This window comes from Delphinapterus leucas, chromosome 1 (assembly GCF_059928025.1).
Source record: "Delphinapterus leucas isolate spDelLeu-1000000601 "Yukka" chromosome 1, BTC_Dleu_Yukka2, whole genome shotgun sequence".
In the NCBI taxonomy this organism is placed as follows: Eukaryota; Metazoa; Chordata; class Mammalia; order Artiodactyla; family Monodontidae; genus Delphinapterus; species Delphinapterus leucas.
The window spans coordinates 79,604,582-79,618,030 of NC_143129.1; the positions used below are offsets into that span (position 1 = coordinate 79,604,582).

At 52.2% G+C, this 13,449-nt stretch overlaps 2 protein-coding genes across 2 annotated transcripts; both read left to right on the forward strand.

Annotated features, from left to right (window-relative positions):
• The first annotated feature begins 2,083 nt into the window (after positions 1 to 2,083).
• Positions 2,084 to 5,201, forward strand: LOC149750613 (protein S100-A15A-like). The gene is given in 2 exon segments (XM_089907776.1): positions 2,084 to 3,076; positions 4,956 to 5,201. Coding segments are annotated over 2 exon segments (396 nt in total). The 5' UTR covers positions 2,084 to 2,926.
• Positions 5,202 to 11,092: 5,891 nt separating this feature from the next.
• S100A8 (S100 calcium binding protein A8) lies at positions 11,093 to 12,162 on the forward strand. The gene is made up of 3 exons (XM_022559361.2): positions 11,093 to 11,184; positions 11,650 to 11,812; positions 11,963 to 12,162. Exons 2-3 carry the CDS (start codon positions 11,672 to 11,674, stop codon positions 12,089 to 12,091), a joined length of 270 nt encoding a protein of 89 aa, XP_022415069.1. The 5' UTR covers positions 11,093 to 11,184; positions 11,650 to 11,671; the 3' UTR covers positions 12,092 to 12,162.
• The last annotated feature ends 1,287 nt before the right edge of the window (positions 12,163 to 13,449 follow it).

Sequence of the window (13,449 nt, forward strand, 5' to 3'; positions counted from 1 at the left end):
GAGCTCCTTTAAGCAGCGCTCTTAATCCCCTCTCCTCGAGCACCAGGAAACAAAGAGGTAAGAAAAAGTCTCTCGCCTCTTCGGCAGCTCCAGACCTTTTCCCGGACTCCCTCCCGGCTAGCCGTGGTGCACTAACCCCTTCAGGCTGTGTTCACGCTGCCAACCCCAGTCCTCTCCCTGCGCTCCGACCAAAGCCCGAGTCTCAGCTCGCAGCCCCGTCTGCCCCAGCTGGTGAGCAGACAAGCCTTTCGGGCTGGTGAGAGCTGGTCAGCACTGATCCTCTGTGCGGGAATCTCCCCGCTTTACCCTCCGCACCCCTGTTGCTGCGCTCTCCTCCGCGGCTCCGAAGCTCCCCAACCCCGCCATCCGCAGTCTCCGCCTGTGAAGGGGATTCCTAGTGTGTGGAAACCTTTCCTCCTTCACAGCTCCTTCCCGCTGGTGCAGGTCCCATCCCTATCCTTTTGTCTCTGTTTATTCTTTTTTTTTTTTGCCCTACTCAGGTACCTGGGGACTTTCTTGCCTTTTGGGAGGTCTGAGGTCTTCTGCCGGCGTTCAGTAGGTGTTCTGTAGGAGTTGTTCCACGTGTAGATGTATTTCTGGTGGAGTTGTTCCACGTGTAGGAGTTGTTCCACGTGTAGATGTATTTCTGGTGTATCTGTGGGGAGGAAGGTGATCTCCGTGTCTTACTCTTCCGCCACCTTCCCCTCGTCCCTCTATCAGCTACTTTCTATGCACAGGATAAAGTTGCAGCTCTAGCTCGGCACACAGGGCCCTTCGCATTTTGTCTCCATCCCACCTCTCCAGCCCTGTTTCTTCCAGCTTGTCATGATGTACCCTGTGGACTTCATCCCCTAAGCAGGCCACTCTCTCTCATGCCCCGGAGCCTTTGTCCATGCTGTTTCCTCTGTCTGGAGTGCCTGGTCCTCCATGCGCCTCCTTGCAACCAAATTTTCAAGTGCCATGACAAATAACATCACCCTAAGGAAATCTTCCTCATGTTTCCAGGCAGAAGGTGCTCCTTGGGTGCCCAGGGTACCCTGTTCATGCCACTAAATTAGTAGTGTTCACAGTGCTTCTTGCCGGTGTGTGACTCTGTCCCCTCCACACATCCCCGTCCTGTGAGCGGGCCCCATGTCTTACTCTTATTGCCTAGAGAGGGCCAGGTGCTCGAGAAATATTTGTTGGATGAGTGAATGTGCTTCATGACTGTGGAGTCTGGGGGTTCGCTAATTGGGGGAAGACATCCCAGGAAGCTGTATTTAAGTTGTGTGTCTGACTCCACCCAAGCCCTGGAGCCGGGATGATGAACTCTGAGGCAGGAAGATGGATAACAAGATCTTCTGTGGATCTGAAATGTTTCAGGCCAGGCGCTAAGGGCAGGTGGGTCCCTGAAACTGACTGAGTTAATTGTAGGAGGCAAGTGTCACGTGATGGCATCTCAGGGTTGCAATTTAGACTCAGTCATGCTGCCAGGAACCTGCGAAGAGTCACAGCACTGGCTGCCATAATTGGAGGCACCATGGATGGGCAGGATGCGGGACTGGGCGGTGGAGCCTGTGCTCCCACAACTGCCTCCTTCCCGAGCACAGGGGAATCTCTAGCATAAAACACAGATTGGGACGGTGGATTCGCAGCAGCCTCAGCCCAGCAGTGACTGAGGTCAGCACCCTGTCCAAGAGAGCTGTAGGGGTGAGCTGGGCTGTGTTGGGTCTGCACAGGTCCAGGAAAGCAGAGAGGGGCTGCTTACCCATTTTGGAGAATGTGTGCTTTGTAGATGGATGTCCCAACAGCATAACTGTGGCTCCGAAGGGGTTAAGGGCCCCAAATTATAAGCATGTCTTTGGGGTTGTTCCCAAAGGCATTGGTTGAATCTAGCTGGAGGTGGTCATTTGTGTGATTTGGGGAAATTTACTTAACCTCTCTGGATTTCATTTCCTCCTCAGGAAAATGAGGGAATGATGCCTCCCTTACAAGGTCATTGTGAGGATTACATGGGATGTTGTATATAAGGGGCTTCTCCCAGTGCCTGGCTGGCTCTGTAAGAGTTGGAACCAGTTGTCCTGAGTCTCATCTGCCCAGAATCCAAGGAGGACAGCTGACCCGACAGGACAGCCCTGCCTTCCGAAAACAGGGATCTCATCTCCGAAAGAAGTGGGGAGTGGGGGGTTCAGGGCATGTGTCCCTCACCTGTGCAGAACACCGGGATGGGGCTTCAGGGGGATGGGAGAGGCTGCAGTGCCCCCGCCTGCCCCTGCCACTGGGCACTGAACAGCCTCAGCGCACAGAAGCTATGGGAGGCCGCGGGGCCATGCAGATGGCACACAGACTCCTTCAGAGAGGGTCACGGCAGGGGTAGGAGAAAGATGGGGATCCCTGTGCAGTCTGTATTCAACCAAGAAAGGAAAACAACATTTGAGCAGGCCTGGGCTTTGGGATGGTGTAATTATTTCAATATTCTGTTTGTGGTACAAAATAGTCTATGGTAGTGGAGACCTTGCCTTCTCAAGAGGTTTAAAAATATTTCCACTGGAAAACACCATCTTGCTTCGAAGAGTCTAGTTTTTTCTCATTCTTGATTTCGGGGACTCCTAAGCTGAGGGCAGGGTTGTGGGGTGGAGAACACAGCTCCTGTCCCCTGGAAGACTCCCGTCTCAGGGAAGGGACAGAGCCCTGTCCTAAGAGTTCACGGCAAAGTTTCCTGCAGGGCGGGGACTCTGAGCCAAGTTTGCAAGGGGTCAGATGGAGGGCAGGGAGGGCGCCTGAGACAGGTTGGGCAGAGGATTCTTGGAGGAAGTGCCCACCTGCTGTGGCCTGGCCTCAGTGTGGCCTGCTGTGCTGTGCTCTCCCCAAGATTCTCCACTGTCCCCTGCTGCTCCCCCGCTGCATCTCCGGAGCTGCCCCTGTGCTGGGCCCAGGCCCAGCCACCATGACAGACACGCCAGTGGAAGAATTCCTCTTCCAAATCATCCACTGCTACCACCAGTATGCGGCCCGGGAGGGGGACTTGGAGACCCTGTCCCTGGAGGAGTTGAAGGCCCTACTCATGGACAACGTGCCCCGCTTCGTGGAGACCTTGGTGTGTGGGGTCTGAGGTTGGGTGGGGATGAAGTAGGGGGTTGGTTGTGGGGTTGGAAGTGAGTGGTGCGAGTGCAGGTACAGCTGTCTCCCAAGAGCATTTCCACCTAGGGGAGGGGGCTTGAGGAAGGGTGGAGGGCAGGATCTGCAGTGGGGGGAACATGGCCCAGCCCAGCCTTATTTTCTGTCTTTCCCTGTCCTGAAACTTCCTGCCTGAAACTTAGTCCTAACCCCAAACCTGTTTATTCTTCTGCCTGACCTGCTTCTGGCGAGAACGGGTCCTAAATCTTCCCTCTGCCCACAGGCCAGTTCAATCAGCGCCTGGCCCCAGGACTGCCCTTTGAACCCCAGCCCCTTCTCCTGGGGTCTGCACAAGCCGCTCCCCCCATTCCCCCGGAACCCAGGCTGGGCTCAACCACCCTCCGCAGGCCGGTGCATCTCCTCTGTCATCAGGCCCAGCCCCATGATTACTGGGCTCCTTGGGGACTGCAAGGCCGGTGGAGTGTCTGTGGGGTGCTGCCCTCGGCCCTTGGTGCCCAGCCCCGGCGGGGCCTCTGGACTGTTATGTCCAGAGGACTTCAGGTCGTGCTGGACTCAAGGCCCTGCATTCCAGGAGAGGCACCTCCTCTGGTCACTTCTTGTGTCCCCTGACTGCCTTTGGAACACATCAGAGGAGGCAGACTTGCCCTCAGTTTATTGGAGTGTAGCCATGAGGATCACTAAGGTGGGGGCTAGGGTGACTGTTTAGTCCCTGTTTCTAGGGAGACCTTTTTCTTTCCAGGGCCAGTTGTTTATGTTGTGGGGCTGGGCAAGGACCCTCAGACCCTGCACTCGGGGGCTCACAGGGCAGACATAGCAGCCTGGGCAGGGGGCTGAGATGAGGGAAGCCGGGGTGAGCCTGCCCAAGGCTGTAGGCCTCCAGTTTCCCGGGTCAACCAGCTTTGCAGAGGAGATAAGATTATAAGAAGTAGATGGTGGGGCAGTGGGGAAGTTGGAGGGGTAGACCTGCCATGAGGATGAAGGTCGCCCCCAGGCCCACAGCTGCTTACGGCTGCAGCGACGTCCTTCCTGGAAGCTTTCTGAGAACGTCACGCCGGCTTTCCCATGCCCATCAGCCAAATCCTGTTGAAAGCTGCCTCACCCACACTGCCAAGCGCTCCACCTTGTCGTCATCTGCCCTCTGACCCCTGGCTGTCCCTTCCACTTCAAATGCTCCTTTCCTCCCTACACCATCCCCAGTTCTCAGCCCTGAGGGCCACCTCCTCTGGGACATCCTGGCCAGCTCCGGGGCCCACGGCTCTGGCCTTTCCCTTGATCTACCCCTTCCATAGGTGACATGGGCCCAGTGTCATAAGCAGTTCCTGGGCCGGTGCCACAGCATGCAGACATGTGACCCCGCCTGGTGCTGGCCCTGCAGCAGTGCTGGAGACGCAGACATGAGGGGCGGTGGGCTCTGCCCTGGGAGCTCCCAGTGTGGAGGAGGTGGGCACAGCTCTCCACCCCGAAGCCCCTGGGCTGGGCTGTCCCTGCAGGGGAGACAGGCTTAAACAGCCTCCGATGGTGGACGAATGTGGATTGTGTTGTGGGGTGTGCAGTCAGCCAGCAAATGGAGCCCTGCCCACACCCTCTGTCTCCCATGCAGCCCCAGGTCCAGTTAGCTGAGGTGCCCACCATGCCGCTGCCTCTTTGGCCGGATTCTGCCGCATAGGCTGTCCTGGCCACTGACTGTTTGAGTGAGGAGCTATGTCCTGCAAGCCCCCTCCAGGCAGGGCCAGGCCACAGTCCCCCACCCTGTCCTCCCACCGGCAGGCAGCGGAGGGCCTGGCCATTGCTGTGGGGCGATGCCTGGGTGCGTGGTTGACCCTCTGCCCACCTCTCAGGGCCGGAAGGAGCCGTACTCCATCACGGAGTTGTTCTGGGTGGCAGACAAGAACAAGGACAACCAGATCTGCTTTGAGGGGTTCCTCTACCGCTTGGGCAAGCTGCCGAAGGACTACCATCGGCAGTAGCACCAGCAGCTGTGCGCCCGGCACAGCGCCCAGCACAGACTCTATCAAGGGGAGCAAAGGCAGCCTCCCCACAGGGGCCAGCTGGGGAGCAGGTGCGACCTGGCTACGGGCAGCTGAAGGGACAGCTCTGCCGTGTGTGTCTGTGGTAAGGACAGCTGTGAAGGAAGAGAATAAAGCAACTTTGTAAACATTTTGGGATGTTGTTGAGTTCCTGGTTCTGGGCATCTGCTCCAGGTCCAGAAAGAGGAGGTTTGGTCCTACTTTGAGGATCATCCGTTTTGGGTGAGAGACAGCCCTTGCCCCCAGGAGCCCCTGTCTGAGCGGAGAGACAGAGCCCCTGCCCTCAGCTTTCAGTCTGAGAGCAAGTAGTCTCTTCTCTTGGGGAGCTGGGTCCTTGACAAGGAAGCCAGGCCTCACCAGTGATGTTCTGATCAGTCATTCACTACTCACACATGACTGAATATGAGTTAGGAGGGCAGAAGTTCTTCCAACTTCAAAAGAGAGTCCCAACAAAGGCAGAGCAGCCTGGGCCTGGGAAGGGGCCAGGACAGGGAGGGGAAGATGACACTGGTAACTGACATCGGGTGGTAGGTCCGGGCCAGTCTGGGAGGGGAGATTGTGAGGTGGATTTTTCCCACTATGAGTTAGAGATGGGGTCAAGGGCAAAGCCAGCAATGCAGCCTTTCAAAGGGAAGAGTGGAGTGGGACGTGGGTGACTGTCAATCAGGGAAGGCTTCCTGGAGAAGAGGAGGGTTTGGTCTGGTTTTTACTAAGAAAAAAATGATGAGGGATGCGGGCGTTTTTCTGAATCTGGGCTATTTGTGACTCCCTGATCCCTCCCTGCTGAGACCTTCCCCTGCCCTGTTTCTGCGTTGTTTGTTTTTGTCTCTCCCTGGGAGCCCACGAATCTGATGCAGAGTCTCTTGGGGAGCTCTCCTCTGCCTTTAGGCCCTGCTGGGTCCTTCTTGGCAGGTTTATTCTCTGAGGATGGTCTGAGGACCCACGTCCTGAGCGCACTGTGATAGAAACGATGAGTTTTAGAGGAATAATGGATAATCATCTGTGTTGCTCCCCTGTGCAGGTGATTGGGGGTGTCATCTAAGGGACTTGGTTGCCTTTGCCAACTGGGTCTGTGAACCAAACATGGGGAGCAGTGCCCTGCAGGCCGAGCCAGGGACCTTTGTTCCTGATCAGTGGAGCTTGGAAGCAGGCCTGCCATGGATGCCCGTCCACGCTTGCCAATCCCCAGTGCTCGCCTTTTAAAAGTCAGCAGCCCCCCTCCCCCATTTCCATCTGGACTTCCCCTGTGGAGGTGCCTGTCCTGCTGCATGGAGGTGTGTTGCTGTCTGTGTCCTCCGCCAAGACAGGCACCACGTCCTGTCGTCTCCGTGTCCCGCACAGGGCCCGGCATTGTCACACAGAGCGTGCTCAGGGAGGGAGTGATGCAGGGATGGTGCCTGCTGATTGGAATCCCATGACCCAGGTCTGTGTTGCCTCCTGCAGGTTGCTTAGTCACGTCCAGAGACTTGGAGACCGTTGGCCTGGTGACTCAGGACAGCCTTGCCCCAGGCCCAGGTGGGTCTTCCCTGCCTGTCTCACCTGAAATGTGTTGTGTTCTACAGGCTTTGGGTATGAAGGGGCGGCTCAGCCCATTCCTCCTGCCCCTCCCCGGAGGGTTTCTCCACCGACGCTGCGGGCTCTCTCCACATTTCCTTAGCCGCGGGCAAGAGCCTGGTATTGGGACACGCAGCTGGGACTGAGCTGTTTCTTGTAAACAGGACTCGGTTCCGCTCCCCGTGGTTGCCCCATGTCTGTCAGTCTGATTACAGGCGCTGCCTTTTCCCCCATGTGCTTACCCAATTCCTGACACCCTCTCCTGCCAGGTCAGCTCAGCCTGGTCCTGCTCTCGTCGAGGCCCCCAAGGCTGCCTGTCCAGGGGGAGCATCTCTGGGGGCAGCATTTCATAGCCTCGCTGGTCAGCAGGCTCCATGGACAAGCACATGAGGCTGGAGGGGGTCATGGCTCATGTCTCCCTTGCTGGACCTGGGGCTTTGTTTTCCTTCCTTTCTGGATGAAGAAAGCTGTCTCCACAGGGACATTCTCAGGGGAGTTGCTTCAAGGCAGGCATCTCCCAAGGGGTCCGGGGTCTGGGAAAAACATCATCTTCATCAACCTCACCATCAACCCCCTTGAAAGAGGTCAGTGTGAGCTCCATGCCGGGCTAGTGAACAAAGCCGAAATAGAATCTCAGAAAAAGTGACCCTGTTGTTCTAAAGTGTGCTTTTTGGCACCTAAGCACCAACACAAAGCAGAATGCATGCCCAGAGGACCTTAGGTGACTCCCCGTGCCTCAGTTTTCTCATCTGTCACATAGGGATAATTGTACCTGTGATGTCCATTTCACAGGGTTATCAAAAGAGTTAGTGGATGTAAAAACACTTTGAAAATATGATGCGCTATTTGGGGTAAGATGGTATTGTGCCAGGTCATATAGAAGGGGCCTGGCAAATAATAGGTATGCACCAACTGCTTGATCATTGGCTGAAAACTTGTCATATTAGATGTCAGAAACAGCCCTATTTTCCTGTCAAGAGGTTGACTAGCCAAGGAAGGTAGACTGCATTTGGTTGATGGGTCTATATCCTGTCTTGTTCCAAAAACCACTTAAAGTGGCTGGGTATGACAAAGGGAATTTTTGCATTGGGTAAGGGCTAGATCAATGTTCAATTTTGCATTCACTTATCCCCTCAGTAAGTATTAACTGAGCCCCTAGTAGGCACCAGGCCCCAGGATGTGATGTGGTTTCTGCTCTAAAGGGGCTCCCAGACCTAAAGAAAAGACAGGCAATAAACAGATGAACCCTAACACAGCAGGGCAAATGCTGTGATGCAGAAGGGTTTGGTAGCATGGAGGAGAGAAGAATTAACTCCGTGTTGATAAGAGTGGGGGAAGGAGAGTCAGGGATGGATGAGAGCAGATGGTGCCTGGGCTGGGGCAGGAAGGATGAGGACGACTTTAATGGCAAAGAGACATTCCAGGCAGGTGCAGAAAGTAGATGCTGTCACAGCGGGTCATAAGCCGCCTAAGTCCTCTGATGCACCAAATGTTGTATCTCTGTGGGCCTCAGCTTCCTCTTCTGTAAAGTGGGAATTATGATAGAACATAACTCATAGGATTACTGTGAGGATTAAATGGTCTGATGTAAGTAAAGCACTTGCAATGATTCCTGGTGTATGGTAAGAACCCAGTAAATACTAGCTATTATTTTGCTATTTGTTCTTATTGATTGTTGTTGCTGTTATAGTATATGCCAGGCACTGTGCTGGGTCCCAGGGAGGCAGAGGTGGATGAGCCAGTCTGGGTCCTCGAAGGTTCACAGCCCAGCTGGGAATCAGACACATTTACAGAGCAGTAATCACGCTGTACACTCACACAGTGCTTGCTTACTATGCGCTGCTTTGAGCACTTCACACATTTTGTGTGTGTGTGTGTGTGTGTAAACTTTAATTAAAACATAATGCAAATTAATAAAAGCCCACAAATCATAAATATTTTTCATCTATTATTAATCCTCACAACAACACTATCAGGTAGATTTTATTTTTTTTTAGGTGGAAGCGTTTCGAATTTTAAAATATTTTAAATTGTGATAATATACAAATAACATAGAATTTACCATTGTAACCATTTCTAAGTGTCCAGTTCAGTTGTGTTAAGTGTATTCACGTTGTTGTGCATCCAATCTCCAGAGCTCTCGTCATCTCGCAACTGAAACTCTGCACCCAATAAACAATAACTCCCGCCCTCCCCCTCTTCCTAGACCCTGGCAATCACCATTCTACTTTCTGTCTCTATGAGTTTGACTACTCCAGGTACCTCATATAAGTGGAATCATACAGTATTTGTCTTTTTGTGTCTGTCTTATTTCACTTAGCATAATGTCCTCAAGGTTCACCTATGTTGTATCATGTGTCAGGATTTCTTTCCTTTTTAAAGGCTGAATAATATTCCATTGCATGCATATACCACACTTATTTATCCATTCATCTGTGGATGGACGCTTGGGTTGCTTCCACATTTTGGCTATTGTGAATAATGCCTCTGTGAACATGGGTGTACAAATATCTTTTTGAGACTGCTTTCAATTATTTTGGGTATATACCCAGAAGTGGAATTGCTGGATCATATGGTAATTCTGTTTTTAATTTTTTGAGGAACCACCATACTTTTTTCCCCAGTGGTTGCACTATTTTACATTCCCACCAGCAGTACACAAGGGTTCCAATTTCTCCACATCCTTTTCAACACTTGTTATTTTCTGTCTTTGTCGACAGCAGACATTCTAATGGGTGTGAGGTGGTATCTCATTGTGGTTTTGATTTGCCTTCCCTAATGATTAGTGAGGTGGAGCATCTTTTCCTGTGATTCTGGGTCATTTGTATGTCTCCTTTGGAGAAATGTCTATTCAAGACATTTGCCCAGTTTTCAGTTGAGTTGTTTGTTTTTTTTGGAGTTGAGTTGTAGGCTTTCTGGATATTAATCCCTTCTCAGATATATGATTTGCAAATATTCTCTCCTATTCTGTAAGCTGAGGGTAGACTCTATTTTTAATCTCTACTTAATAATTGATGTAACTAAAGCACAGAGAGGGTAAGTAATTAGCCCTAGGTCACACAGCTATAAAGTTAATGACAAAATGGAGCCCAAAGGGCTGTAGAAACATGGAGAGAGAGGCTAATCCTATCTACTTCCCCTAGGAGGCGGTGATGGCCTAGGCCTTGGGGGAGCATAGGGTAAATATTTGTTGACTCCATGAAGGAAGGAGAGAGGGGAGGAGTTTTCTCAGCAGAGTCATGTTCTTGTCAGATCACACTCTGGGAGCCTGATGCTCTGGGATCCGGTCTGGGCTTTGACACATCTGCACTGGGAAACTCTGGAGGAACCACTTCACCTTCCTGGGGGCTTGACTTCTGTGTGTGTAGACTGAGTGGGCTCTGCCCCGCCTTCCTGATAGGCATGTTCTGAGTATATTAATAGGTTATGTGAGTCTGAAGGGCTTTGTAGCAAGAGAAATGCACCACAAATCTTCAGTGTTGGAAACCAGTTCATCTGAGTGGCATTTTGTTGGGTGGGAGAGGGACTTGGTCCTCCTGAAATCCGGGGGGAATTGGCCACCTCCTCTTCTCCTCTTGGGCACGAAGCACTTCTGCCTTCTCCAAAGATGCCCTCCTTCTCCCACCCCCACCCCTCATGGTCTGGTTCCTCCTCAGCCCAGGCTCCTGGGGTCAGAGGCACACAATCATCCCAGAGAGGGTTGAAGGGTCCCTGCTGTTCATGCAGAGGCTCAGTGCCTCATGCATACAGAGGGACCCCAAGCCAGCATCCGTCTCCTGGGGCACAGTGCACCCCCAGCTTCACAGAACAGGAGCGTTGTGAAGGGGTAGGGGCAGCAGCAGAGAAATTGATTTAGGCCTTAGCAGCACACGTCCCCACCAAGTCCGGCCACACACAAAACAACAGTAGAAATACTCCACCTTTCATTACTAAAATCCAGCAGCCATGACAAGTGTTCTTAACCTTTTAGGGGCCTTAGGACCCTTTTGAGAATGTGATGAAAGCTATGGAGGAATGAGCTTATACTCATGCACTCAAAATGATGCACTCAACTTCAGTTCCATTTCAGAGATGCACAGACTGGCCACTAGCCACGGGAACAGCCACAGCAACCGTGGGAAGGACTCAGAAGTGGGCATCCTGGTTGACCAAGCCAGGGGTTGCTAGCAGCTTACAAGAGGAGTCCTCACCATGCCGTCTTCCTGATTTCTCCTGCTGTGCATCCCTGCCTGGCAAAAACCTTCCTCCTTCTACCTTTCCTGTGCTCCCCACACGCCGCTCCAAGCTCCGCATCAGAACTTTTCATTCTGTGCAGTGATTGCCCCACTCACCTTGTTGGGAAACCAGAGGCTGTAGCAATCCTCGAAGGGAGCAGCTGCCTCTGAGTGGTCTGAGGTCCTGGGCAGCTGGCCAAGCCTCGTTGCTATAAAAGGGAGCCGACACTCAGCCCTGCATATTTTCGTCAACTCTGTTTTGGGGAGGCCTGGTAAGTGGAACTGCCCCAGTCTGTCCCACACTTTGGGCTTCCCCTGGGGGGAGCTGAGGAGTGCAACAGCCTTCTCTGAGGAGGGGAGAGAAAGCTCGGGGAGGTCTGGACTGAGTCCAGGGCTCCCGGAAGAGAAGCGTGAGCCAGGGCTGAAGAAGGAGCCGGGTGCTCTAGTATTTTTGGGTGAGGGCACGTTTGATTCCCAAGCTGGGCCCTTCCTGGGAAGCGGCTGGGGGCATGGGGAGAGCTGGCAGTAATTGTGTGTGTGTGTATATATACCCTGCTTCCTTCCACATCCTCATCCACGTCGTCCCCCACTTCCCATCATAGCCATAGCCCTATGCTGGGTTTAGTTATCTGGATGGTGCCATCCAGGACAGAGCCATCCCTTGGAGTATGAGCCTTCAGAGTGTCCCCCTAGGCACCCTCCCCATGTCGGGGTTGCCCGTGTGCTCTGTCTTCCAGGTAGGGCAAATCCTTGGGCACTATGCTGACGGACCTGGAGACTGCCATGAACTCCCTCATTGAGGTCTACCACAATTACTCCCTGGTGAAAGGGAATTACCACGCCATCTATAGGGATGACTTGAAGAAATTGTTAGAGACGGAGTGTCCTAAGTTTATGACGGTGAGGAGGGGCTGGGTGTGGTCGGGGTTCTCTGCTCGGCTCTGATGACGCCCTTGGTCACTGGTCCCTGGCATTGCCCTGTGCAGACAGCCACGCCTCAGGTTCCCTGAGATCTTTACACTCTGGCTTCTTTCTCTCCAATCTTCACAGAAAAAGGATGTAGGCACCTGGTTCAAAGAGTTGGACATCAATGAGGATGGTGCACTTAACTTCCAGGAGTTCCTCTCACTGGTAATAAAGGTGGGCCTGGCAGCCCATGAAGACATTCACAAAGAATAACAGAGCTATAGAGCCCTGGGTCTGGTCCCCTGGACTTGTCCCCTCAGAGTAATAAAGTAATTGATACCTCAGGCCTCTCTTGGTTTCTTGCTTTTCTCTTGTGGAATGAGGCTCCTGGGGGCTGGAGGGAGGGTTGGAAAACCCAAGGAAGAAAAACAAACCTCTGTTGCCTCCACTCTCCATCTCTCACGAGCCCTGTGTGCTTACTGCTTGTCTCCGTTCTTCCCCGTGTTCTCCCTAAATGATTCTCAAGGCTCTTCCAGCCCCACGGTCCTGAGTCATGGGTTCCATTGACTTAAGGATTCTACAGAGTCCAACACACTATAGCTGTTGATTTTCCTACTTGTTCCCAAATGGGTGATATGAGAACAGGGTGACGTAAGGAAAGCTCATAGTGTTCTCTAAGTTGTAATTTCCAGCCAATTATTTTAGATGTAACTTTCAGGAAATCAGGGAGATAACTATGTAGAAGTGTGTCTGTGTGTGTATGAGAGAAAGAGAGAGATTGATTCTATGTGTGGTGTGAATTTAGGTGGATGCTTAGAGTTCTAACGAAGTAACACTAATAAGCCCCCTGGCTCTACACTTGTAATTTCTCCTTAAGAGATTTTGGAAGCTTTCCTTCTCTCTCCATTCCCAACCTCCTAACTTGATTAAATAATAAAGGAATGGGCAGATAGGCTAATACATTAATAAAGATCAACTCAAAGAATAGGGTACTCAAATGCTTCCCTTTGGGTTGAATGCTTTAGTAATCAGTGACTTATCTAAAATAATCTCCCCATCATTACTCTGGATTTCCAAGGGTCTGGGGAAATGGGAGGGCCAGAAGATGAATGGGCACCTCTCACCAGAACCCAACTCCCAAGTTGAGTTTCCATGCTGTGCCTTGGGACATTTTCTGTTGTCCCCACTTAGGTGATGGGGCGGTGGTGTTAGTAATGGGGAAGGGGGTTGGGAGCTGTCACCAGAATCTCTACACCAGGGGTTTTAACTTGGTCTACGGTATATCTCTGGAATGGAATCAAAGTTGAATGCATCATTTTGAGTGTATATGTATAAACTCATTCCTCTGAGTCTTTCACTATTTTTTAAAAAAATATTTATTTATTTATTTATGGCTGCATTGGGTCTTTGTTGCTGTGCGCGGGCTTTCTCTAGTTGTGGTGAAGGGGACTACTCTTCGTTGTGGTGTGCAGGCTTCTCTTTGTCGTGGCTTCCCTTGTTGCAGAGCACGGGTTCTAGGTGAGTGGGCTTCAGTAGTTGTGGCACGTGGGCTCAGTAGTTGTGGCTTGCGGGCTCTAGAGCGCAGGCTCAGTAGTTGTAGCGCACAGGCTTAGTTGCTCTGCTGCATGTGG

Excerpts from the sequence above, each read along its gene's own strand:
- S100A8 (XM_022559361.2), top strand. The coding sequence starts at position 11,672 with ATGCTGACGGACCTGGAGACTGCCATGAACTCCCTCATTGAGGTCTAC. Across the intron at positions 11,813-11,962 it reads AGTGTCCTAAGTTTATGACG|AAAAAGGATGTAGGCACCTG; the intron begins GTGAGGAGGGGC and ends CAATCTTCACAG.